The sequence below is a fragment of the Ovis aries genome, chromosome 17 (genome assembly GCF_016772045.2).
Source record: "Ovis aries strain OAR_USU_Benz2616 breed Rambouillet chromosome 17, ARS-UI_Ramb_v3.0, whole genome shotgun sequence".
NCBI classification, from domain to species: domain Eukaryota; kingdom Metazoa; phylum Chordata; class Mammalia; order Artiodactyla; family Bovidae; genus Ovis; species Ovis aries.
Window position 1 is genome coordinate 55,627,706 of NC_056070.1, and position 27,634 is coordinate 55,655,339.

General features: G+C 44.0%; 1 protein-coding gene and 1 pseudogene across 9 annotated transcripts in view; both read left to right on the plus strand.

The window, feature by feature from the left end:
• Positions 1-27,634, plus strand: part of CIT (citron rho-interacting serine/threonine kinase) — a 173,913-nt gene that overhangs the window by 50,375 nt on the left and 95,904 nt on the right. For 7 of the 9 annotated variants that reach the window (XM_027956519.2, XM_027956521.2, XM_027956520.2 and 4 more), the window contains exon 10: positions 19,309-19,492. The exons of 1 other annotated variant lie outside the window; for it this stretch is intronic. In XM_027956519.2, the coding sequence (XP_027812320.1) occupies positions 19,309-19,492 (184 nt within the window). Of the gene's footprint in view, positions 1-18,224; positions 18,546-19,308; positions 19,493-27,634 lie in introns of those variants that run through there. One more of the 9 variants, XM_042234639.1, reaches the window with a different exon arrangement.
• LOC114108900 (U2 spliceosomal RNA) lies at positions 12,688-12,797 on the plus strand (annotated as a pseudogene).

A 27,634-nucleotide genomic window follows, 5' to 3' on the forward strand; every position in this document is an offset into this window, starting at 1 on the left:
GGGATACCTGGATCACAGGGAATTTCTATTTTTAATTTTTTTTGAGCATCCTTTATACTGTTTCCATAGTGGCTGCACCAATTCATCTTCCTACCAACAGTGTATAAGGAGTCCCTTTTCTCCACATCTCCACCAATGCTGATTACCTCTTATCTTTTTGATGATAGCCAATCTAACAGGCATGAAGTGATAGCTCATTGGTGGTTCTGATTTGCCTTTTTGCGATGGTTAGTGGTACTGAGCACCTTTTCATACACCTGTTGGTTATTGGTATACGTCTTTTTCAGAGAGATGTATTTTCATGTCCTTTGCCCTGAATCCCAATTCTAAAATTCTGACAGATACTCTTGATGGTTTTTATTTTCTAACTCCCAGCATAGTGGTTCTGAAGAGTCATTTAAAACACATTTGCCTTAAAGGAACTTCTAGTAATTTTAACAGCCCTATTACTTTGGAATAATATCACATTTATAGAAAAATTGCAAAGATAGTAGAGTTCCCACATACCCTTCTTCCAGTTTCCCCTAATGACAGCATCCTACATAACATCGTCATATTTGTCAAAATAAGATTATATAATTAATTAAACTTCAGGCTTACTCCAGGTTTACCAGCTTCCTCACTCATGCCCCTTTTTCTGTTCTAGGAATCCATCCAGGGCACTATATTGCAATTAGAGTGCTTGTGGCTGATGGCACTTATCCCGGCTGAGGTACTTAATGTAGCTCAGCCAGTGAGTGGGATCTCCATGCCCTCTGAGGACTGATAGGGCCTTTTCCTGATGGTTCTCAGCCATCCTTGACTATGCAGAGAGCTGTGGTATTAATTGCAGTGTCTCCTAGCAGATTTTCCTGTTTTTCACCAACCTTCGATCCTTGTATATTTGTAATCAGCTGAGGGTTTGTGACTGAAAACATTGCTGGACTGCATGACATTAGAGCTATTTTCTAACTAGGTAGTTCTAACACAAATTATGCCTTTGTCCAGGCCCATTTGTCATAAACACACATTGAGTGACTCTCATCAACCAAAGCACTTGAAGTCATTAGGTTTCCTGAGTTCCTGATTGCTGCTCAAATGCTTTGTGGTTCCAGGCTGTTGCATATTTCAGCTTTCCACACAGGAGATTGTCCTTTGATGAAAGAAACATTAGCTTTTCTGCTAGTTCACCCTCAATTCTTCTTTTTCTTATTATAACCAAGGAAAGGAAGTAATGCTTAACACAGCAGGTAATAATCTTCTAAAACTCATTATCTCAAGAGGTGGTCCGGCAGGATATATAAGCGCAGTTTAAGAAGGGTCTGGGCAAATGGATGAGTGACAGAACTGGAAGTGGTTACTGGGAGAAACCACGTGCCTTGGCTTTGACCCCTGAGGTCAGATGGAGCAGTTGGTCGTTTGGAGCATTTAGGTCCTACCCCTTGAAGTCGCTGTGGGCACCAATGCGCGAACCAAGACTCTGACCTAGTTCAGGGATGTTTGTTCTCCTGGCAAGTCAAGACCGCTCTGCCACACTCATGGGCCACTGTGCACCTACTACCTTGATGTTTCACTCCCCGCCTCACATGATCAGATGTGAAGTTGAGTTTTTAGCTGCTGCTTTCCAAATTTCAGTATTAGGCTTCTTAAGTATCCTAGTTGCCCTGGGCTATGCAATTCCAGTGAAGTTTCAGATATTGAGCAGGAGTCTGATTGTGCCCTCGGCCTGCTTTTCTGGGCTTCCGGAAAGCTGAAGCCAGTCAGTCCCCCTCTTTCATGCCTTTGGGGTTATGCCTACCTTTTCCGACATCAGGCACCTGCTCCGTCAATGGCAGAGTTGTACTGTCCAGTGTGCCCTTCTACTCACATCTTTTTAATATCTTCCCCCAGAGACATAGTGATGTAAATAGAACCGGCACACTTGCACCTTTCATCCGAACCCACCACATCTCAACAGTGAGAAATGCATAATCAGAGTGTTGACTCTGGATCGTTTCCTAGAACCTCTATAGCTGATATTCTAGAGAACTTGTTTTTATCCATTGATTATGACACAGACTTCTTTTGAGTCATCTTCAATTTACTCTTCTCAGAAAGGCACAGTTCTTGTAGAGCTACTTTTGAGTTTCCAGGTTCTTAGCATTTGTCACATAAGTACATTTCATTTCCATCCAGTAGTGGCTCAGTGGTGGTCCAATTCTGATCAGCCCTGAGATAGTCCCCTGACAAAGAGGTTTCCTTCATTGTTGATCATTATTCACTACCTGGCCCCTAATGGCCATCGCAAAATTGCAGGTGTACAATCCTTTGATTACTCCATAAACCTAAGGGATGAAGGCCTTTGGTTGAAAGGAGAAGGATTCTAAGGCTTCCTGTCCTTTGGTGAAATTCTTACATGTTTTTGTGTATATCAGCACCATGAGACTTCACTGGGTTTTTTACTCCAGTCCTGTAGTCTGATAGGAAATACTGGTAAAGTAGCAACTGTTCTGTGCCAACTACCAAGTATTTAAGTATATATTACACTATGTTACTTCAAAACAGTTCAAAGAAGAGGATTATTGTACCCATTCTAGAGGTATGGACACAGTGGTAACTCGCCCCAGATCATATAGCAAGTGAGAGAGAGGGTCTAGATTTGGGTTGAGGTCTAGGTGATTCTAGAGCTCTTTCTACTTTATGCAATACCATGCATGCTTTACGATAGATAGTTGTTATTAATAATGTTTATGGTGATGACAAATAATACCACTGTTTAGTCTCTGTGTCTGTTCAAGCACATCTGGAATTTGTAGTCGTTTTGAATCGACAGGATTCATCAAGATATTTGAGTGCTGTGTGCTGTATGTTAGGTGCTGTAGCTCTGTGGATGAACAAATCTGGATACAGCCCTACCTTCAGTGAACTTACAGTCTAAATTATAGGTCCCTTAAATAGAGCTGTAGTCCTGTTTAAATTGCCATTCCTCAAAATGGTAGAAAGTTTGGGAATTTCCTGGCGGTCCAGTGGTTAGGATTCTGCACTTTCACTGCTGAGGGCCTGGGTTCAGTCCCTAGTCGGGGAACTAAGATCCTACAAGCTGCATGGCGTGGCCAAAAAAAAAAAAAAAAAAGGGTAGAATGCTTTTAATGCTTAGGAGATCACCCACTGGCTTACTGAACCACATATGCTTGATCTTAAATAAAACGTAGACTGTGACCTGGTGACCCCTTGCCCACATAGAGCATCCTGTTCTTTCTGCGAATTTATTACCACCACTGCCCCACCCCTTGCCTCAGATCTAGCCTGAGAAAGGACCATGTTGGATCGATGACTCACTTCTAAAATTATGATTTGTAGTCTCCAGGTGAATTGAGAGCACTTGATTCATGTTTTCTGTTTATTTGAGGTTATGTGGTTTCTTAGCCTCAGCACTGTTCGTGTTTAGGAGCAGATAATTATTTGTTTGGGGACTGTTATGTGAATTGCAGAATGTTTAGCAGCACCCCTGGCGTTTACCCGTAGATTCCAGTAGCTGTCTGCATCTTGTGATAACCCAGCACGTCTCCAGACATTTGCCCAGTGTCCCTTGTTGGGGGGTAAGGAGCAGTACAACTGTTCCCAGTAGAGAACCATTGTTTTAGAAGAATTGGTCAGATTGTTACCAGGGGAGAGAATATCACAGAGAGTCACTCAAGACTGCCATTGCTAACCCGCAGTGGAGCCGTAGCCTGGGGTCGGGGGACCCTGCTGTGTTGAGTGTGGTGCATGGACCAGTAGCATCATCATCATCGCCAGCATCATCTGGGAGCTTGTTAGAGTTGCAGAGACTCAGACTCCCCTCCAGCCCAGACCTGCTGAGTCAGAAACTGCACTTCAGTAAGATCCTGAGAAATAAGATTCCTGTGTGTAGCATCTGTGAAGCTCTGCGAGAGGAGAAAATGAGATCTGTCAGCCTTAGTTTCTTGCTCATCTTGGCAGAGTCCTCCATGCTTTGTCCTCTGGGCTGAGGGTAAGGGGAGGCTGCTTTTTGGCTAAGAACTTTCCCAAGCAGATGGAACTGCTTGGAAACACAGGATTTTAGGCTCTGCTTTTGAGAAATTTAAAGCTTTTCTTTCAGATGGACTTTATAGCTTTCGTATTTTTCAAGATGGTGGTTTAACATAATCTCTTCCTGCTGATGGCAAATAGATAGTTGTAATAAAGGCATTTGTATACCTTATACATCCCCCCACTGCTTTCTGCATTACTATTGTCTTGTATTTACTTTTTTTTCTTAGAGTTGGTTTGCATCATATTGTGTTGGTTTCAGGTGTATAGCATAGTGATTCAGTATTTTTGCAGATTGTATTCCATTATAGGTTATTTACAAGATAATGGGCATAAGTATTTAGTTTTAAGGATGGATTGTTTCCTTTACCAACACTTTTTAGGTGTGTATTATAACCCTTTACTGAGCACTTACTATGTACCTGGGGGCCCTGCAAGGCACGCTAATGCGTATTATTGTCCTCCTAAAATTTCTGTGAGGCCAGTACTATATTTGGTCCCATAGTACAGATGAAAATACTGAGGCCTTAAAGAGATGAAGCCTATTGGTAAAGATCATGGAACTCATAGTTGGCAGTGACAAGAGTCTAACTTGGGTTTCCCTGTCTCCAGATTCACTTTACATTTAAAAATTTATTTGAAAAAATCCATGATAAAAAAAAATTCAAGCAATATAAAAGGTTAAACAATTAAAAAAAAAGTCACCTACCCTCCCCATGCCCAGTGCCTCTCTCTAAAATGAACCATTATTATCAGTTTCTTGTATGACTTTCCATAATATTTTGTACTAATACAAACACCAGTATAGTCTGCACTCTTAACGGCATTGTTGTACTGCCTCCTAAGAATTCAGAAATTTTTATTGTCAGACTGTTTTCCTGCATCGTTGAAAAAAATGAAGAAGGCTTTGTACAATCCCACTGTGCTGATGCTTTGAATTCAAGCTGTCCTGACATTGATTTCTGATGAGCAGTTTTCTCTTCTCAAAAGAACACCCCTTATGATTTTGACATGAATATTTCATTTATTTATTTTGGTTTTCTGCTTTTAGAATAACATTATCTCAGTAACTTGTACGTTTGTGTGTGTGTGTTTTAAAGGTCTGCTTTTTTTTTTTTTTTTTTAATCATTTAATCAGGTATTTGGCCAGATTTTGTTTTTTAAGCTAGTTTGTGGAGGACAGTAGATGGGTTTCTCCTTTCAGTTCAGTTCAGTCACTCAGTCATGTCTGACTTTGCGACCGCATGAATCACAGCACGCCAGGCCTCCCTGTCCATCACCAACTCCCGGAGTCTACCCAAACCCATGTCCATTGAGTCGGTGATGCCATCCAGCTGTCTCATCCTCTGTCATCCCCTTCTCCTCCTGCCCCCAATCCTTCCCAGCATCAGGGTCTTTTCCAATGTGTCAACTCTTCGCATGCGGTGGCCAAAGTATTGGAGTTTCAGCTTCAACATCAGTCCTTCCAATGAACATCCAGGAGTGATTTCCTTCAGAATGGACTGGTTGGATCTCCTTGCAGTCCAGGGGACTCTCAAGAGTCTTCTCCAACACCACAGTTCAAAAGCATCAATTCTTGGGCGCTCAGCTTTCTTCACAGTCCAACTCTCACATCCATACATGACTACTGGAAAAACCATAGCCTTGACTGGATGGACCTTTGTTGGCAAAGTAATGTCTCTGCTTTTGAATATGCTATCTAGATTGGTCATAACTTTCCTTCCAAGGAGTAAGCATCTTTTAATTTCATGGCTGTAATCACCATCTGCAGTGATTTTGGAGCCCCCCAAAATAAAGTCTGACACTGTTTCTACTGTTTCCCTATCTATTTCCCATGAAGGGATGGGGCCAGATGCCATGATCTTAGTTTTCTGAATGTTGAACTTTAAGCCAACTTTTTCACTCTCCTCCTTCACTTTTATCAAGAGGCTTTTTAGTTCCTCTTCACTTTCTGCCATAAGGGTAGTGTTGTCTGCATATCTGAGGTTATTGATATTTCTCCCGGCAATCTTGATTCCAGCTTGTGCTTCACCCAGCCCGGCATTTCGTATGATGTACTCTGCGTATAAGTTAAATAAGCAGGATGACAATATACAGCCTTGACATACTCCTTTGCCTATTTGGAACCAGTCTGTTGTTCCATGTCCAGTTCTAACTGTTGCTTCCTGACCTGCATACAGGTTTCTCAAGAGGCAGGTCAGGTGGTCTGATATTCCCATCTCTTTCAGAATTTTCCACAGTTTCTTGTGATCCACACAGTCAAAGGCTTTGGCATAGTCAAGAAAGCAGAAATCGATGTTTTTCTGGAACTCTCTTGCTTTTCCATGATCCAGCGGATGTTGGCAATTTGATCTCTGGTTCCTCTGCCTTTTCTAAAACCAGCTTGAACATCTGGAGTTCATGGTTCATGAACTGCTGAAGCCTGGCTTGGAGAATTTTGAGCATTACTTTACTAGTGTGTGAGATGAGTGCAATTGTGTGGTAGTTTGAGCATTCTTTGGCATTGCCTTTCTTTGGGATAGGAATGAAAACTGACCTTTTCCAGTCCTGTGGCCACTGCTGAGTTTTCCAAATTTGCTGGCATATTGAGTGCAGCACTTTCACAGCATCTTCTTCCAGGATTTGAAACAGCTCCACTGGAATTTCATCACCTCCACTAGCTTTGTTCGTAGTGAAGCTTTCTAAGGCCCACTTGACTTCACATTCCAGGATGTCTGGCTCTAGTGAGTGATCACACCTTCGTGATTATCTGGGTCGTGAAGATCTTTTTTGTCCAGTTCTTCTGTGTATTTTTGCCACCTCTTCTTAGTTTCTCCATTAGCCGTGTGTTTCTCCATTATCTTGGTTGGCCTTTAAGTGTGTCTCCCTGTTAGATAGCCACCCAGTCACTTAGGGGCTGGAGGAAATGAGGAAGGGGAAGTGGGGTTGTTTAGGTGATCATCATGAGAGAGAGAGTAGAAGGGCAGGAGGATGGTATAGTGATGGCAGGAACTGAGCCTCCTAGACTAGGAGTATGTGGGCAACACCTGGGGGAACTTCAAAAAGGAGTAACTGAGACATGTGGTCAGTAGCTCTTACAGGTGAGTATTTATATGTCTTGGGGATTTTTTTTTTTTTTTTAAGAATAAGTTATTCATAGGAGAAAATGGGATAAAAAGAGCTAAGGGCAGGGAATTTGCTGGTGGTCCAGTGGTTAGGACTCCACTTTCACTGCTGGGTCCTGTGTTTAATCCCTGTCAAGGAACTAAGATCCTGCAAGCCATTCTTTGTAGCCAAAAAAGAAGAAACTAAACTCGTATCGATTAAGGTTATAGGGTCTCCTCCATCTAGTTTGAATTTAGAAGCTACCTCTAGAGATATTAAAAATATATATGTAATATTCTACTTTATCTCAAGATAAATCAAGATGGCTTACTTTAGAGATAATTGCAATACTAAAATGATAAAAATAAATGAGAAATCTGGATAAAGGGCGTGTCAAAGTAGGGAAACAGAGGCAGGGTTAATGGTAAAAACCAATAAGCTCTGGTTAAATTGCCAGCCAGGGGTGGATTTGGGATCATTAGCCTCCTAGTGGCCAAAATAAAATGAAGAATATGGACAGTTGTAAGAGGCTCAGTCCTGTGAGAAGAAAAATCCAGAATAATATGTTCAGAGAAGACTCAGTTTTCTGGTACTGAGTCCTGAGGAGTTTCAACATGGGGTTCCCCAAAATGACACCCCTTGTGATGCGGTGGCCCTGGGGATTTCCCTGTGACCGCTTCCTACAGTGCCTCTTAGTGTAAGCCAACGCGGCAGTGCTGAATCTCCGTTCAGAGAGTCATTTCTAACTGAGGCAAATTCATACCTTTCCTGGGAGAAGATGAGAAAGGGGGAATAGATGTGTTAGAGAGCCCGTAAATTGGAGCCCTGAACTCTTCATTTCTTACTTGCTTGGAAGATTTTCCAGCAAACATGGAAATGATTTGGCCAAAGATTCAAAATTATATTAAACATCTGGGACTCTATTCATCAGTCAACTTTGCAGTCAGTTCTATGAAGCGTGGCAATTGCATTTACGCTCATTTTCCAAGGGCAAAGTTCAGATAGCACTAAAGAGGGTGGTTGGCAGGAGTCAAAAGAGATCAGAGCTGAAGGGCACAGAGTAGGAGGTCCAGGTGGCTCATGATCTCTGAGGGTTTGGAAATGATTTTCAGTGTCTTCAGTTCAGAAAAGAAGTATGACCGACTCTTTGGTTCCTGGGGATGTCCTTCAAAATCTGACTAACAGAGGATACATACAAAGAACTGATAGCCACACAGGAACCAAAACAAAGGAACACATTTGTCTCTTTGCTTCTTACATAGGGCTGATGGGGGGGAGGAGTGTTTTTCCATCCCCCATAAACTGGAAAGTAGCAGACTTTTCTGGCAAGAATATCTGGTAGAGGGGCTTCTTCTGGCTTAAAATGGGATAATAATAAGCATCGAAAAGACTACGGTGGCTTGAAACACATCCATTCAGGAGTTCATACTGGCAACTGAAAAAAGAAATCTCATTGGTCACTTCTGGCAGTTGCTAAGGCACACCCCTCCCCCCACCCCAACTCTGAATGTTGCTAAGTATAGGGAAAGATGGGCTTCCCAGGTGGCACAGTGGTAAAGAATCCACCTGCCAGTGCAGGAGATGCAAGAGACTCAGGTTTGATCCCTGGGTTGGGAAGATTCCCTGGAGTAGGAAATGGCAACCCACTCTAGTATTCTTGCCTGGAGAATTCCATGGACAGAGGAGCCTGGCAGGGTACAGTCCATGAGGTCACAAGGAGTTGGACACCACTGAACAACTGAGGACACACATAGGGAATGAACCAAGCGTTTATCCTGCCTGCCTGTTTGCACTGTATTCCAGAATTACCAAATTGTTGATGTGCTAGTAAATGTAGAAGGAATGATGAACTTGGGAAAAAAACGCCATTTTTCAGCCCTTAATGACTTAATGATTCTAGGCAAAGATCATCCATGGCTACTGAGACATGAAGTGAAAGACGAGAGAGAAGGTCATGGGGAGGGACCAGGCTGATCTCACTGGACCACATGGATCATTCTTGACATCACACAAAGAAAGATAAGCAGACATTGTGTGCCCTTTAATGTCATGGGCTAGTAAGTAGACAACACATCCTGGGAAATATGCTGTCCGAGTGAAATTGAGTATGAGTGTGCATGTGCCCCTCGATTTAACTTCCAGTGTCTAGGAAATGGAAGTGGCTTCCCTGGTGGCTTAGATGGTAAAGAATCTGCCTGCAATGCTGGAAACCTGGGTTAGATCCTGGGTTGGAACAATTCCCTGGAGAAAGGAATGGCAACCCACTCCAGTATTCTTGCCTGGAGAATTCCATGGACAGATGAGCCTAGTAGGCTACAGTCCATGGGGTTGCAAAGAGTCAGATATAACTGAGTAGTAACACTTTTTCAACACTTCTAGGAAAAATAGGCATAGAGAAACATGTTAAATAATGTCACAAGGATACACCCGACCAAGTCCAGATTGTGAGATTTCTACAGGGATGTTGTGATTCAGTTTCTTAAACCAATAAATGCCATTAAAGAAAAAAAAAGGTCAGTCTTTATAGATTGAGGCATACCAACCAAATCAGTGTGTGAACCTTGGTTGGATACTGCTTCAAAAAAATAAAATGTAAAGAGATACTTTGCGGACAGCTGTAAAAAATTGAGCACAAACATCGTATTAGATAGTGGTAAGGAGTTACTGTAAATTTTGTTGGGTGTGATGAAGGTATTATGGTCATGGTTTTTTTAAAGTCCTCACCTGTTAGAGAGTCGTGTTTCTCCCCCTAGGGAACATTCAGCAATGTCTGGAGGCGTTTTCAGTTGTCACAACTTGTGGTGGTATTGGCATCTAGTGAGTAGAGGTCAGAGACATTGCTAAACACCCTCTGATCACGTGTCAGTCCCTTGCAACAAAGCATTCTCCAATCTCGATGTCAGTAGTGCCACAGTTGAGAAACCCTGAGTTAGGGATATTTGCTGCAGTAATTATGGGTGAAATTATTACCAACCAGTGTTCTTGGCCTCCTCAGTCAACAGAAATTGATGAAGAGGCCAGACAAGAAATTCAGGCAAGGCTTTAGTGGGGCTCCTGCGGCAGCAGCAGGGAGTGATAACAAGTAGCAGGTTCCCATGCCTGCTCCCTGAGGGTGATGGGAAGCGAGCTGGTTCCTTGTATGGGGTGAGGGAAGGGGTGTGACCAGGGGTCGGGCTGGAGGAGTGGCTCAGGTGGTTTGTCCACCTCTTCGGGGGTGACGTGTGCAAGTTGCATGTGCGGTACCCTGCTTTTGCTCCTAAGTGGCTGCTGGGTTTTGGGTCTTTTTGTATTTTTTGTCCATAATTTGCTCTAACTGTGTGTGCATGCAGTTATTTGTAGTCCTTTACAATTTCTTTGTATTTTAATACTTGAGACCTTGCTGCAGTGCTTGCACCAAGAGAAAAGTGTCCCAGGTCTTATATCTCAAAATCATATGATGTCTGGGGTTTGCTTTTAATAATCAGCACACGTGCAAATAAAATAGGGACCAGAGTAGGTGAAATGAAAGAAATGAGAATATTGTACGTTTTTGAAGGTGTGCAGGAGTTAATTGTACTCCTGTACCACTTCTGCACATATGAAAATTTCATATTAAAAATTTAAAAATAGGGCTTCTCTGGTGGCTCAGTGGTAAAGAATTCGCTTGCCAGTGCAGGAGACATTTGTTCAACCCTTGGTCTGGGAAGATCCCACATGCCACAGAGCAGCTAAAGCCCCGGAGCCATAACTACTGGGCCCTCACGCTGCAGTTACTGAAGCCTGCATGCTCTAGAGCCTGTGCTCTGCAGCAAGAGAAGCCACCACGATGAGAAGCCCATGCACCCCAGCCAGAGAGTAGCCCCTGCTTGCCACAACTAGAGAAAAACCCACGCAGCAATGAAGACCCAGCAGAGCCAAAAATAAATAAATAAAATTATTAAATCATTAAAAAGTGTTGGAGAACTCCCGCCCCCACCCCCGCCCAATGTTGGAGAAAAAGATAACTACAGAGGTCTTGAGGACAGCAAAGAATGAATCTAATTGGATGTGTCATTCAGTTCAGTTCAGTCGCTCAGTCGTGTCCGACTCTGCGACCCCATGAATCACAGCACGCCAGGCGTCCCTGTCCATCACCAACTCCTGGAGTTCACACAGACTCACGTCCATTGAGTCAGTGATGCCATCCAGCCATCTCATCCTCGGTCGTCCCCTTCTCCTCCTGCCCCCAATCCCTCCCAGCATCAGAGTCCTTTCCAATGAGTCAACTCTTCGCGTGAGGTGGCCAAAGTACTGGAGTTTCAGCTTTAGCATCATTCCTTCCAAAGAAATCCCAGGGCGGATCTCCTTCAGAATGGACTGGTTGGATCTCCGTACAGTCCAAGAGACTCTCAAGAGTCTTCTCCAACACCACAGTTCAAAAGCATCAATTCTTCGGCGCTCAGCTTTCTTCACAGTCCAACTCTCACATCCATACACGACCACTGGAAAAACCGTAGCCTTGACTAGACTGACCTTAGTTGGCAAAGTAATGTCTCTGCTTTTCAATATGCTATCTAGGTTGGTCATAACTTTCCTTCCAAGGAGTAAGTGCCTTTTAATTTCATGGCTGCAATCACCATCTGCAGTGATTTTGGAGCCCAAAAATATAAAGTCTGACACTGTCTCCACTGTTTCCCCGTCTACTTCCCATGTTTCCCCATCTATTTCCCATGAAGTGATGGGACCAGATGCCATAATCTTCGTTTTCTGAATGTTGAGCTTTAAGCCAACTTTTTCACTCTCCACTTTCACTTTTCATCAAGAGGCTTTTAGTTCCTCTTCACTTTCTGCCATATGGGTGGTGTCATCTGCATATCTGAAGTTATTGATATTTCTCCTGGCAGTCTTGATTCCAGCTTGTGCTTCCTCCAGCCCAGCGTTTCTCATGATGTACTCTGCATGTAAGATAAATAAGCACGGTGACAATATACAACCCTGACGTACTCCTTTTCCTATTTGGAGCCAGTTTGTTGTTCCATGTCCAGTTCTAACTGTTGCTTCCTGACCTGCACACAGATTTCTCAAGAGGATGTGTCATTAGGTCTAGGTAATTCAAGGGGAAAGGTGCCGGAAGGGAAAGTTGTTGGGGTCTTGAGCACAGAGGTGCCAGGCAGTGGAAGCCCATGAATTATTGTTCAAGTATGTTCTGGGGGGCTCCATCTGTGCCCCAAACTGGATGTATCCACACCCAGACAATTATAGTCTTGACTAGTTACAGTCTGGAAAGATTCACTTTTGAGTGTTTCCACCCTATGTAGGTATTTCACAGGTTGCTCTGTACTGAGACCAAGAGGGAGGGGGAAACAAAGTGACACTGCAGTGTTAGAAGGCTGGTTGAAGTGTGGTCCAGAATTGAGAGAAGGTGTGTCTACAAGTGTAATCTTGTGGGAAAACAGAAGTTGCTTACCAAAAACTTGAAAGTAAGAAGCCTTTAGGAGCATGGCCCTTGAGTAAGGCAAGATTCAGACAGCGCACAACTCCATCGAGATCTTGTATCTGTCCCCAGAGAGGAAACCTGCTTAGCTGTGGGCAGCCCAGCCCTAGCATCCTTGAGACTGATCAATTAAAGCATACTTCATCGCTTCTTTGCCTTTGGCTAGGATAAAATGTAATATCTGTTCTTATCAGATTAAAGCATACTTCACTGATGCTAAAACTTGCATATTCATTTTCTTTGAAGACGTCATAGTAAAAACTGATCACCAGCCAAGTCAGCATTATCTGAAAGTCTCTTTATAACTGTTTGGGTAACCAAACATGTCAGATAATTCTTTTTCTACTCAAGTCTGTTGCAAGCTAGATCCAGTTTGTCGTCATTTTGCATTTTGTATACAGTTCTGCTGTCTGGACAAGTTACATCTGACCATTTTCCACTCAGAGAGGTGACAGTGAGGGGGCTTGCTTGAGGCGCCAGGAGATGTTTTCATGGGCTAAATTATTTATGTGTATGTAGTAGCTAGCTCTTCTTACCTGTCCTCTAATTTATTCTCTTGGTTCATTCCCATAAGATCTCTGATACTGGAAATCTTGCTCTTCTATTACAACCTTTTTCTGTTGGAATTGTTCTCTTTGTAAGAGTCACTCATTGATAGTCTTAAAAATTTCTGCTCTTGCATCAGTTGTCACATTTTTGCCATGCCTTCTGTTAATCCATGTCGTCTCTGTTTCGGTTATCACTTCCTTAGAATTTGTCATGTTAACTATTGTAGACTTGTCCTTTAGAGGTTCCTAGCATCGACCTCTACCAACCATCACTATTAAAACGATGATATCAGTCTCAGGTGCTGACACCAGCCCAGCACTCTTAAACTCTTTCTCATAATCCCTTCTGTCAATCCAGTCTAGGATTTTTCCCCTCTTCGAGGTCCAGCCAGGATTTCACTTGTATTTACTTCCTAGCCTCATTACCCACAACTTTCTTGGGCCACTGTTCCCTGGCTTTTCTAAAGAAGCACTCATCTCCACTCCAGCCTGTGAAGACACCTTTTAACTACCTCCAGAGAAACAATCACCTGCATGACACACTCCTGCAGGAACACACAAAGCTCACTGTACCCACTCTGGCAACACATGGTGGCCATCCCTCTGTTTACGCTCTCTCCACTTTTCACAGCCTCATCTTGACCTCTGAATGACACAGATAGCCTCCTCTTCACTTATCTTGTAGTTCTGTCTTCATCATGGAGATGAATGCGATCACACTGGTGCCTCAGATTTTAAGGAACTAGGAGACAGCTGATTTGGGGGGATAGTCTTCCTTTTAGATTTAAATGTAGCATCTAATTAATCAATTGAATACTTTTTTTTTTTTTTTTAAGATGTGTGACATCATGCTAGATGGAATGAAGTTGAAAATGTCTTTGATTTACTATCATTGAATGCCCACTGTGTTCCAGGCCCAGTTCTGATTCATGATACCATCACATGATAGTTATTTATGTGCCTTTGTCCTAACATATATGTTGTCTGTTATTCCTCTTCTAATTCTGCCACACACAATCTAGCACCAGTGTCTAACCTACAGTGATGAGTAAAAGTCATGGAAGTTTCATGAGCTATATCTAAATTCAGGTTTTTGTTTTTAATGTGCCAATTCTTCATGACTGAATTGAGTATTCTGTAGAGTTTCCTGTAGTGGCATATGGCATGAAATAGCCTATTAGGTCTAAGAAATTATCCCACATCTAAGGTTCTTGTTCATTCATTACTTTCACAATATAGATATGAAACCTTGAATTGTGACAGACAGGTAACTGTTCTAGGTGGTTGGTATGTAATGGTGAACACAGTGTCTTCTTTCCCCTCATGGAGCTTGTGTCCAGTGGGAAAAGCAGATGATCAACACTAGACTGAAATGAGAAAAATCTTTTGCATTTTTAATATTAATGTGTTTTTTTTTGTACGCTGGAAAGTTAAAAGTTTGAATGGGATAAATGGAGCTCAGTGGGATGTGTTAGAAAGAAGTAGGGTCAAGGGGATGAATCCATTTACCTTTTCTTGTTTTTTTTTTTTTTTTTTTTTAATTTGTGAATGTTTTTGAAGGCAATACACCCTGCCCCCAGCTTCTAATGAATGTCAAGTTTTTAAAAAGGAGAGGATTTATAGGAGAGAGATTAACTGCAGTTCTTAAAATAGCTCTTTGTTTCTGAAAGCCTTGTTCTGCCATCTCATAACTGGGTGGCGGTGGGAGGGAGGCCCTCCTGAACATACTTGTGTAGCCCCTGCCACTAAAGAGAATGTGCCCTGATGTGACCTCAAGCATAGGCTGACTTATTTAAAAAACATATATGGAAAACTTCATCCTGTTTTTTTAGTGGCTTTTATCAACAAACAGATGTTAATATATGAGTTCTTATTGGCCATTATTGAATGTAGTGAGCACAGGCAGTGGGGGTGAATTGATGAATGCTCCATCAGGAAATATTAATATAAGTACTCATTAACATATTTTTCAGACAGAACAATCTCTACTTTTAAAGCCTCTTCATTTAACTCAAACATATAGTAGCTTCTTCATGGCCTGTATTATGCCAGGTGCTCTCCTTGCAAGAGCTATTTTCTAATTGTTTAATTATATATCTATTCAGCATGTATTTATTGTGTACCTGCTCAGTGCCTGGCACTGTGCAGTGTTCTTAGGTACATTGTATACTTCCATCAGTGTAGGTGCAAATCCAGTGATTTCATTGACCAATGAATACCTTTTTAAAGCAAAACAATCATTTTGTATGAGGATCAAAAAAAAGAGACTTTTTCCAATAGGTATAAGAAAGAGGAGAATTAGCCCCTCCCCCCAACATATGTTTGTGCTTAGTCGCTCAGTCGTGTCCGATTCTTTGCAGCCCCATGGACTGCAGCTTGCCAGCCTCCTCTGTCCATGTGGATTACCCAGGCAAGAATAATGGAGTGGATTGCCATTCTCTTCTCCAGGGGCTCTTCCCCACCCAGGGATCGAACACAGGCCTCCCGCTTTGCAGGTGGACTCTTTACCACTGAGCCACCAGGGAAGCCTGATATAGATGTGGTCATATACTTGGTAGTCTTCGGCTTATACAGTGTTTTAAAATCTGTCATCCAAATTTTGAGCTAGTTCTCTGTTCTTTCTGATGCTCATATTAGAGGTGCATTGAACCTTCTCATTCTTTTTCTCCTGTCTCTGTTTCTGTGTATTGCATTCTATATGAGCACTTTTCCAACTGTTGTGTTCTTGCAGATCACCTGGGGATATTGTTAGAATGCAAGTGTTGATTCATCAATCATGGTGTAAGGCCTGTGATTCTTTATTTCTAACCAACTCCCTGATGATGCTGTCAGTCTACAGATCACACCTTGTGAAACATGGTTCCTTGTGAATTCCTCAGGTCCTACTGCTAGTTCACTAATTTTCTCTTTAGCTGTGTCTTTTTAACAGTGAGTTTTAAACTTTAAATTCAGCAATCATATTTTTCATTTTTAGAAGTTCCATTTGGTTCTTTTCAAATGTGCTTTGTCTTTTCTTCAGCATATCTTGTTCTTTTATTAGAATTTTTGCTCATTTATCTTGATAATGAATGAAAATTTATTTTATGGTCCATTTTAGATTGTTCTCTTACCTGCAGTTTTTGGGGGGTTAATTCTCCTATTTCTTGTATCTGCTGATGCTCCTTCATGGTATTTTGGGTGGTTTCTTTTTCCTTGTTATGTGTAGTTACTGATTTTTACTTTTTTATTGTGAACTCATTTCTAGTTGAGAGATTATATGGGGTGTGTGTGTGTGTGTGTGTGTGTGTGTGTGTGTGTGTGTGTGTGTGTATGGGAATGAAAGAGAGAGAGAAGGAATCTTGCCTTCTAGGTTGTGCCCTGGGTTGTGAATGTGGCCTTACAAATATTTCTCCACTTAATCTGCCAGTACCCTAACGGATCATGGACCATAACTGGTGATAATTTCTTGGCTTATGGTTCCCACACCATGTAGGGTACTGTAAATACAGATACCCTTTCTGGGGCTACAGTTTTAATAGCTGTGCTGTTTCTTTCCCCCTAAAGGGCTCTGGACAAGGGTGAACATCCATCATTTTTTGGTGGGTTGAGAATTTCCAGTTCTCCCAGTTCTCTTTGGCTTGAGGCTGTGATACTTTTCGCTGCCCAAATGGGGCTCCTGGAAGCCCCTCTTTTCAGCTTTTCCCATTTTAGCCAACTGACTACCTGCCTAAAGGCTGACGTTCTTGGCTTTTCATCTGTCCTGTGAATTTCTCACCTGTTACCAGTGGGGATATTTCATGTTGACTTCTCCCTCTTATTGAAGCTTCCCTGGCCCTTGATCTAATCTTAACTACACAGGCTAGCCTTGAGCCTGATGGAGTTTAAAGAGGGATCTTATTTCATAGTACAGAATTTCTCAGTTGTAATTGTTTCACAGAGGGTGGCTCCTGCCCCTATATCAATCATACTCCTCACTCAGAAATTCTATTTCAGTCTCCCAAAGATAAATTAGTATATAGTAGAAAGGGAATTAAACTTCTGCTAAGAATGAAATTAAGTGATTAACACAAACATGTGTGAGTGTGTCTGTGCCTTGTGCAGGAGAGAAGCATACTCAACACAGATTCTGCTGTATCCCACTAGCCTTGTAACCATAGGATCTGTCATAAACATCTGTGTCATGTGGGTGATAATAATAGCAGGTAGCCTGTATGGAGTGTTTATTATATACAAAAAACTGTGCCAGTAACACTTTATATAGATGTCTTTCATTTAAACCTCCTAACAGCCCTTTAAGGGAGTTTTCTCTATGTTGAAACTGAGGGTCAGAGAGGTTAAGGGGTTTTCTTTCCCAAGGTCACAGTGCTGGTAAGTGGTAGACCTGGGGTTTGAACCTACTTAGTCAAAGTATATGCCACCAACCATGATGCTTCCATATTAATACCATCTTCAAATCTTTCTCCATATATTTCCTTAGTATTTATCTGAGTTTCCTTATTTTGGAATGGGACACTTTTGTCCTCATGAAATATAATTTCCATTAAAAACTGTTTTTTTTTTTTTCCCTTTAAAATAAGATATTAGGTAATGGAACTGCAATTGGATTTGAGCCCATGTTGATGGGAAAGTACATATGGGAGGGGGGCTGAAGCATTCAATAATTTTTCTTTCCATCACCTAATTTTTAAAGTATTAAGCAGGTAGGTTCTGACATTACAGGGAAGGTTTAAGTTCTCTGAGAGCTTGGGGTCGTGGAATCATTTTCTGGAAGAGCATGTGTGACACTTTCAGTCTGCTACCACATCTCAGTGCACCTGAAACCCTGAGAATGTCCTTTTTGCATTTCCTGGGAGCTGCCAGACCTCCTCATTCTGGCTTCATCTCCTCCCCACTCCACATCCCTTCACTGCTCCATCTCCTTCCCGATGCTGCCTGCTGCTTCCCATGTTGTTGTTGTCACTGGGGAACTTTGGAAACAGCCAGATTCTTTGGAGTCTGTAAGTGGAAAACAGACTGCTGCTCCTATCTGGCACTAAGCTTTGTCTAGAAAACAAGGAGTTAAAAAAGCAGCCTGGTCCAGGGAAGGGCTGTGGCAGCTGTCCTAGGGGGCGCTCTCGAGAGCTCTGGCCGTGACTCATGCTGCTCTGTCGCTCAGATCAGCATTGGCCCCTGCCACGCAGGCAGCCAGGTGGGGTTACTGCCAGAGCACGCACAGAGCGGGGAGCATGAAGCCTGCACTGCGGGGGATGTGATGCCCAGCTTGCCTGCTCACCCAGCCTGCCTACCACAGATGCTTCAGCCTGCAGCCATGGTAACGCTTCTGGCCGGCTGCCCCCCTGGGAGCCCACCACAATGGGCAGCCTCCTGGTGACTGATGGACCAGTGTCCACCTCCCCGACTGAGAGAGCTTAGTAGGTCCGCAGGAGGCGGAGAAGATGTAGGACGTTCCTAGCTGGGAATCATGCCTTAACGAGGTAGGACGCAGCTGTCCATCCACACCGTCAGCGCGCAGGGGTGCCGTACATCACCGGGAAGAACTTTTATTTGGCTGGCATTTCATTATGCTGATTAAACTGCAGTGGATTCATGGGGCGTGATCGAGTTGGGGAGGAGGGATAATGAACTTAAAAAAAAAAAAGTGGTCCATAAGAGCTGCGAGTATACTCATCCGGATATGAATGGGCTAGACTGCAGTGCTATCCTCACACGAGTTACATACCTCTCAAACCCCCTCTCCTGCCCCTCCTTCCTCTCACTCGGGCTAATCCCCGAAATGTAGAAACTCTACCTTATCCCAATGATTAGCACTAAGTGTGAATGATTTAGATCTGTCTGGAAGAGGAAATAAATAGGTTTAGGTTCATCTGGCATGCCAGTACCAGCCAGTTGATGCTCCGCAGCAGCCTTCTGGAAATATCAGCAAGGAGTTCCCCAAGTGCTTTCTTTCTGTTCTACCAAGTGACCTGTTTGAGTTCACCCTTCAGTTTCCCCCAGCAGGAAAGGCAGCCCATCTGCGGGTTGGTGGCCATGTTGGCAGGGAAGGGGTTAAGCTCTTGTTGCTGTAAGAGCGGAGCAGAGGCTGGGTCTGCCTGTGTGTGAGCGAGATTGAAAGCAGGCGCTGCAGTGCCATCAGGAACGCCGAAGGAGTGAGACGATTTTCTTCTCCGCAACAGTGTTGAATCCGTCTGAATTTTTCTCTCCCCCCCACCCCCTTCTTCTTGTTTTTTCTTCAATCAGCTCCTCCCCCCTTCGTTCCCACCCTCAAGTCTGATGATGACACCTCCAATTTTGATGAACCAGAGAAGAATTCGTGGGTTTCATCCTCTCCGTGCCAGCTGAACCCCTCAGGTTTCTCAGGCGAAGAACTGCCATTTGTGGGGTTTTCGTATAGCAAGGCACTGGGAATTCTTGGTAGATCTGAGTAAGTGAAATTTTGACTTTTCTAAGGGACCTGCATTGATACAAGGCGTAGAGCCCAAAGGTGGTGGTGGTGGTGGTGGTGGTGGTGGTGGTGGTGGCGGCGGCAGCAGCAGGGTGGGGGGAGTACGGTGGAGGAAAACTGTTAATCAGTCTGCATTTGAAGAGCAATTTACCTGGTTGGGCTTTGGTGGGATAGAGTGTTCGTCTTCTCATTTTCCTGTTCCTCTTCCTGTTCATAGCATCGTAATTGTCAACTGGGTACTTTGGGTTAGTTTTTCAGTCTTTGGTCTTCTTTAGAGGGGAGGAGACAGTGGGAGATACCTAGCAGTGCAGATCCTCAGTGAAGGGAGAAATGTACAGGGCTGAGCTGAGCTGTCTATTTATCCATCTGTGTATCCCTCTGTCTCTCAGGTGGGTAGATGGAGGTTGCTATCTTAGCAGTGTTGAAAGAATCCTAAAATCTGTTTTTCATGAGGTAAGGGTTTCCTGATGGGGTTAGCTGAGCTGCAAGTGGCTGTACCAGAGCCCTGATGGAGGGATGGTGCTCAGCTCAGCTCAAAGTCTGCTGCAAGATCCAGGATCTGCCAGCTGAGCCTCTGAGCCGGCAGAGCACTGGTGGCCAGAGGGAGCCCCGTTACCATGAGCCACCGGGCAGGCGTGTGATGTAGCCGAGTCATTGATTCACAGAAACTGGGCTTCATGGGGGAAAAAAACAGACCAGGAGACTAGGAAATGGAAGTATAAATATCACTGTCAGCCTCTTGACACGATCGGTCTTTCTCCATTCTTGAAAAAAGCTAATGAAAAATGTGTTAGTCCAGCGCTTGGCAGTTGGAGATGGCGGGAGGGGGTCCCTGGCTTCCAGCCTCCTGGATATTTGTCAGAAATGCAGTAGCTTCTGTGGATGTCAGAGCTCAGTGTCTTGCTTCGTTCTCATGATCCGATGGCATGTTGTGTTCAGGGGTGTGAGTTCCCCTGGAAGGTCTTGAACCCGGTTGTATTATGCCCCCTGAAGCTCCAGCTCCCTCATTTGGAGGCTCTTGAGGTAATGTTGGGTGATCAGTGGCTGCCCACTTAGAAAACAAGCAGAATTTGATTTTATCTTGGCAGCATTTATTCCCGATTTGTTGTGCTTATAGCTCCGATATCGATTTGAAGGGATGTCATGTGGGTTCTTGGATGGTGTCTCCCCATGGGTGCTATTTTGACAGTAATTGTTCCTGAAAAGATTTCAGACATCTGGGGGGTAACTGGTCACTTGATGAGATGTAGGGTTGTGGGCTGCAGTAGAATTTGAGAGAGCTGTTTGGGTTGAAAGAGACCGAGGTGACCCTTCTTTCCTCCCTCCCTGGGGGCTTGCATTAAAACTCGGGGTTGGATTTTGGTAGTGGTGGCTGTACCTTGCTGGCTAATTTGCTCTGCAGCCCCGAAGCAATCTGGATCATGGGAGAAGAGGCAGAAAGCTCACTAGCTGTTGAATGTGCCATCAGATGGGTTTGAAACGGCCCAGCAGGGCTGGGAGGTTTTGCACTGGCATCGAAGAGCAGGGCAGAATTGGAGGCCTGCTGTTAAAGGATGCATAGTTAGTGGGCAGCTTAACCTTGACACACACAGCGCACTGAAGGTCACCCGTTGGACTGGACAGAGGTGCGTGGAGAGTTCTAGTTCTGGTCACCAGTGGGCTAGCCAGGTCAGAAAGAAAGCTTGCTTGGGGTGCCAACCAGTGATCTGAAAAACCAGGAAGGACTTGAGGGGATGAGATTTCAGGGGCAAAGGCAAAATGATGTGGGGGCTCTCAGGCGTTGCAATTAATCTGAAGCAGTGTGTGATTAATAGCCTATTTTTCAGGAAGACTGTAATTGCATCTTTTTGCTTCTCACAGAAGGCTTGGTTAAGGGAGCTCTCCGACAGGGGCATCTCAGTATTAAGGCCCAGGCACTCGATAAATATTTGTGGATTTAATTTACTCACGATCCTTTCTCTCAGACTGTGTTTATATTGCTCACTGTATTTGAAGATAATGCTGTTTCACCTTTGGTAGTTCAAAATATATCTCTAGAGCATAACATGAGCTTCCGTCCATGCCCATAACAGATGCTTAACAAGATCCTCATTAAAGTGTCCATGCAAACAAAACCGTGTATTACTTATCTGGACGATGTAATTGAAGTATTCCTGTCGGTGGTTGGGTGGTGTGGATCAGTGCCCTTTCCATGGTGATTTGGGAATGGAATCAGAAAGATTTCCTTTCATCTTATAATGTGATCTTGCTGTTGGGCTTATTTATTTGGCCAGGGACACTATGGGTGAAACCTACAACATCATTTTAGAAATTCACCCCACCTGTTGGGCATAGGTGACCCTGGATGTACTGGATCATCATCATCAGAAATTCAGAAAAGATGCAGTGCTAACATTGCTTAGAAGCCCCTGAAGTTTTGATAACATATAATCGTTAAAAAATTCATTTGGAGGTGGGAGGGGGACATTTTCTGGAGAGACCATCATTGCCACCAGGGACCTGGGGTTTCTCTGAGATTTTCTTCTCCCTCCATCCCTGTTTCAGCATCACAGATATTTGTTTACACACGTTGATTACCTGTGCTGTTACTCACTCTTCACACCACTGAGGAAATTGCAGATGCTGCTGTACTGCATTGGAAAGAAATAACCCCAGATCTCTTGCCACTAAACTGAATGAAGTGTTCAGAGGTGGAGCTGAATGAAAGAGGAATTTTCACAGAGACTCTGGCAGTCAGAATGATTTTAATTATCGTGATCGCTCATCACTTTTTAGGATCCTTTTTTGGGACCCCAGACTATTTTTAAGCCAGCCACTGAGTGCATCATTTTAGGTTTAACAAGACTCTTTTTTTTCCCCGAAGAGTTATTCATTTATTTTCGGCTGTGGTGGGGTCTTTGTTGCCGCACTTGGGCTTTCTCTGGTTGAGGTGAGTGGGGGCTGTTCTTCATTGTCGTGTGCGGGCTTCTCATTGTGGTGTCTTCTCTGGTTGCAGAGCATGGGCTCTCGGCACTCAGGCTTCAGTAGTTGTGGCTTGTGAACTCCAGAGTGCTGGCTCAGTAGTTGTGGCACACAGACTTAGCTGCTCCATAGCATGTGGCATCTTCCCGGACCAGGAATTGAACCTGTGTCCCTTGCATTGCAAGGCAGATTCTTAACCACTGGACCACCAGGGAAGCCCTGAAGTTTACTAAAAATCTTGATCTCAGCATTCTGACTCTGAGCTGTAGTGGTAGTTCCTTGCACTTGAGTTGGAGGGAGTGGGAGAGATCCTACAAACTAGGTCTGATTGTCTCTAGGGTGGAATGATGGCAAAGTTCATGCTGGAGAGTGTGTGCCTGGTGCCTCTTTCTTTTTATCCAACAATAACCCAAACCAAACCCCCAAGCTCTGAATGCCTGGGTGTTCCTCTGAGCCTCTGCCTGAATTTTGCAATGGAGGGGTAATAACAGAAATCAGTGTGTTACGGGTTTAAAAATATCATGGATCTCGGCTCCCCTCCCTCCTCTGTCAGCATAGGGCATGTTTTCTTTTTAGGTCCCTGTCCTTCCTAGAAGCAATGCATTTCTGCAATCCTTTAGTATAAACTCTAGAAGGAAAAAGCCAGTTGGTTTTACATTTTGTGTTAGTTTTTGCACATGCTGGTTTTATGCTTTTGGAGAAGTTGGAAATGTTAGAGGACCAATGGGATCTAGATGAGACTGGAATCCGTGGGATGACAGTGTCTGAATAGGCTATTTTTAGGATAGGGGCTTTCTCTTTTGATTCAGGGCTTTTTCCTTTCCTTTTGAGTGGATCTGAAAATTTATTCTTGGAACCAGCCATCCAAATACTGTGGAAGGGTGAAAAATGGCTTCCACCAGTGCCTTTCTGGACTTTCAGAGAGCCAATTTGGGGTGCCTTTTGCTTGCTCTGCTGGGGCCTCTTTCATGTCACTTTCTTCAACTAAAAATGAGATACCTGCCTCTTAGGGCTGTTGGGAGGATGGTAGGAAATAGGTAAAGTACTCAATCTAGTCCCTGGCTCATGGATAAGTCACACTGAATGTCCACTGTTATTTTTATTACTACTACACTAGTGTCTATATGAAAGATGTCCTGTATATGTGAAGCTATGAGAGGAACTCAGCAATAATTATCATAGTCCAAAGTCATGCCAGACCAGAAACCCAGCTTCCCAGGCCCTGAGAACTTTCTGCTAGAGATGCTTGAACATCCTGATCCACCACAAGTTGATATGCAGCTCCCATATGCCTCCAGGTTAAAGGTGGCTTTTGGGGTGGAGTGGTGGGGGCCAGAATTTGAAGGCCCAGCCCCAGAATGGGTTCCTTCCCATCCATTTGAACAAGCCAGAGCATATATGTGTGGAATACTTCATGGGACACAGGGCAAACACCTTGACTGAGAATATCATGCAAGCACTGGATATTGAAGTACTTTAGGAGCATTAGGACGGTAAGGCAAAAAGTCTTAATGTGGAAGCCACTTGATGGGTAATGCCGATTCCCAGTTTTTGCCAAAGTCCAGTGATGATCTTTGTTGGAATGTTGGTTTCCCCACATGGGCTGTGATCTGAAAGGCAAGGCTGGGGCTTATTCATCCTGGTTTTCCTGGAGCACAAGATAATGTAGACTCTCAGAAAATAAGTATGTTGGAATTGACTTTACAAGCAGACTAATGGAAGGTAGAGTATTTGCGTCAGCTTCTTAAAAGTGGATTTGGGTGAGTGGGGAGGTACATGGAAAGAATTTTCAGTGGTCAGGGAGATAAGAGTCACTCATCCTTGCAGGGTACCGACTCTGTGCCAGGCTCTGCTCCAATCACTTTACATAGGCTAACTCACTTAAACTATACAACAGCTCCCAAGGAAGGCACCATCATCATTTCCATTTTACACGTGAGGAAACTGAGACATGGAAAGAGATTGAGCAACTCCCTAAAGGTCATGTAGCTCCCAGTGGCTCAGCCGAGACTTGAACCCAGGCAGGGTGGCTCTAGGGTCTCTTAGCCACTGTGCTAGTCTGCCAGATAAATGTAATACATGAGAAATAGGGACATAGGTATGGGGTCCCTAGGTTCACATGCTTGTCAGAAGCAGATGCCTGTCGTGGGTAGTGACTAAACAGTGGGGGTGGGACAGGGTGGGATGAGCACTGATAGGCTGTAGAAAGGTTAGGTTTTGTTCTCGTTTCTGAGAGTTTGTCAAGTAGGTAGGCTGCATAGCTCTTGGATGTTGATGACTTCTTCCTCTTTTCATTTAGAGGCTCTTGCCTGGCGCGCGTGCGTGCGTGCATGTGTGTGTGTGTGTGTGTGTGTGTGTGTGTATGCGTGTGTGTATGCACACACACACTCTCTCCCTGAGAGTTCTTATTTGTTTGAGTGTAAGCTCTGTGAGCATAGGCTATTGGTTCAACCTTGCCCTCCACTCTCCCTTAGGGTGGATCACAGACAAGCTGCTCAGAAAGCATTGTGGGTGAATCGATCCAAATCATTTTTAGGGTAGCCGCTCTCAGTTTGTTGATGACTCTGTGATCCATGCCTGTTCACATCTACATTTTGTATTTCACTGCCTCCTGCTATCCATTTTGGGAAGATGTATTCCAGGAGAAGATGGCCTGAGCTCTCCAATCAGTCCTACTTACTTTTTACTAAAATACTTGGTGAGGGGGGCTCTTCCCTTAAAAACTTTGTTCCTTCCCACCTCTGTCATTGCACTTGCTTCCTCCCCATGCCAAGACAGCCTTACCTGTGTTTTGATTGTTTGAACAGTAGCAGAATCTGCTCTGGTTCGTGAAGGTTTGCATCATCTGTACCTCCCAAATCAGTTACAGAACCCTCCCTAGCTTCCACCCATGGAACTGCCATGGACATGGACAGTGCTCCGTGCTGTTTCCACTCCTCTGTCCTCTCGGCCAGGTGCCTAACCCTTGCCTCCATGTTATTGTGTTGGGTTTTCTCCTCTCGCTTAATTTCTTCTCTCTCTTAGTCAAGCACATCTTGTTCTTGCCTTATTCTGTTCTCTATTTAGACTGTGCGTGCCTGCCTCGCAAGCCTGGCAGGACCATTCTGCCGCCTTCTCATTTGTCTTAAAGATACCTTTAGGAAATCCAATCCAAATGATCCCAGCCCAGTCCTGAAGATTAGACTCCAGAAGATGTGTCGAATGCATTTTTTTGCTGGCCTACACATACTGATTTGCATGGTTGCCTCGGATCCCTTAAGAAGACAGTAATTGACTAAATGGTGCTGTATGTTCCCAGTCCCAGTGCCAGTTTGGCAACTGTCCCTTCTCCTAAGTGAATTTCTCTTGCTTCTCTCTGTTTTATTTGTCTTGCGCCTCCTGACCTCTCTCACCTTCCTTTCTCTGACAGGCTTCCTGAAAGAATAGCCTACACTCAATGCCTCTTTTCCAACCTCTCCACCTTTATGGAAATCACTGTTCCACCAACCACTGAATTTAGTGGTTTCTGTCCCTCTCCCCACGTAATGCCATTAGTTGGCTCATGTGTCTGAAACTTTCTTCCCTTTTGCATTATGGGAACTTGGTTTTCCCTTCCTTCCACTTCACTGCCCTTCTCACTCTTCCATGGCTGTTTCAGGCCCTTGAAATGTTGCATTGTTCCCTAAACTCCACCTTCATTGTCTTTTTCGCCTGTTCTGGATGATCTCATTCAGTCCTTTGGCTGTAACTCTCTCCTGCCCATGGACTTCCTCCCCTTGTGCTATTCATCACCACCAGGATGTCCTACTAGCATCTCAACATCCTTGTTGCCAACAGACTCACTTGCTCACTCAGTAAGCCACTTGGCAGCAGTTTTGTTTTCCTCATCTCATTTAAGAAATTACCACTTTTTCTACCTTTCTAGGCAAGAAAACTGAGTCATATTAAACAGTTTTTCATGTCCCCTACCATCTCATCCATTGCCAAGTTTTTAAAGTTGCACCTCTTGCGTATATGCCCTTTTCTCTGTCCTCACCGCCACCACGCGTTGAGTTTTGCTTGGACCATTGCAGTAGCCTCCTGACTGATTCATCTGCCTCTGGTTTTCCCTGGTCTAATCTATCCTCTACAGAGGGTGGAATTCTCCCAAAGCACAAGTTGGATGATGTCATTCTCCCGCTCAGACCTTGTAGCATTACTATGTGCACAGAATTAATGACCACTCCCGAACTTGGCATTCTATGCCTGGTGTGCCAAGACCCCAGCCTGCCTTCTCACTCACCCCTTTTTGTACACTATGTTTTTGTACCCCCTCATTGAGGATGGGGACCATGTCTTCCATCCTTTGCATGAAATAGGACCTTACCTTTGGCAGGCCTTCAATGAACATTTGTCAAATGGAATTAAAAGTGGTCAAGGATTATGCCAATTCTTCTGCACAGGGTATACAGCTGCTCATAGAAGCTGTCATCTGTTGTGTGCCCAGAACTGTGCTGAATGGCTCTTCACGTGTATTTCATTAAGTCCTCACAATCTCACTGTAACTGTGTGAGGTGGCTGTATTATTCCCATCCTACAGAGGAGGACACCAAAGCTCAGCAAGATTTTGTAGGTAGTTACAGATCTGAGACTTAGACCCATAGGCTGTACCACTACACTGCCCTGCCTCTAACAACCCTGGCCTTGTTAGATTGTGTGGGATCAATGGATTAGCCTAATAATAAAGGTGAAAGAGTTGACTTTACCGAGAATTCAGTGTACCAGACATTCTTCTAAGGGGTCGACAAACATTTTCATTTAATTCCAGCGGTAACCCATAATTTTACAGAGAAGGAAACTGACCAAGAAGCTTGGATTACTACTCAAGTTCACTCACCATGCGTGTGGCAGAGGATGGCCATCTCTCCCAGCTGTAACTCTAGAGCTAATATAAGCAGTATTTGTTTGTTTGTTTGTTTTGGCTGCACTGGCTCTCTGTCGCTGCCTGGGCTTTTCTCTAGCTGGTCTGCTTTGCAGTTGTAGTGCTTGGGCTTCTCATCGCCGTTGCTGCTTTTGTTGTGGAGCACAGGCTTAGTTGTTCTGAGGCATGTGGGATCTTCCTGGACCAAGGATGGAATCTGTGATCTGTGTCCCCTGTGTTGGCAGGTGTATTCTTTACTACTGAGCCAGCAGGGAAGGCTA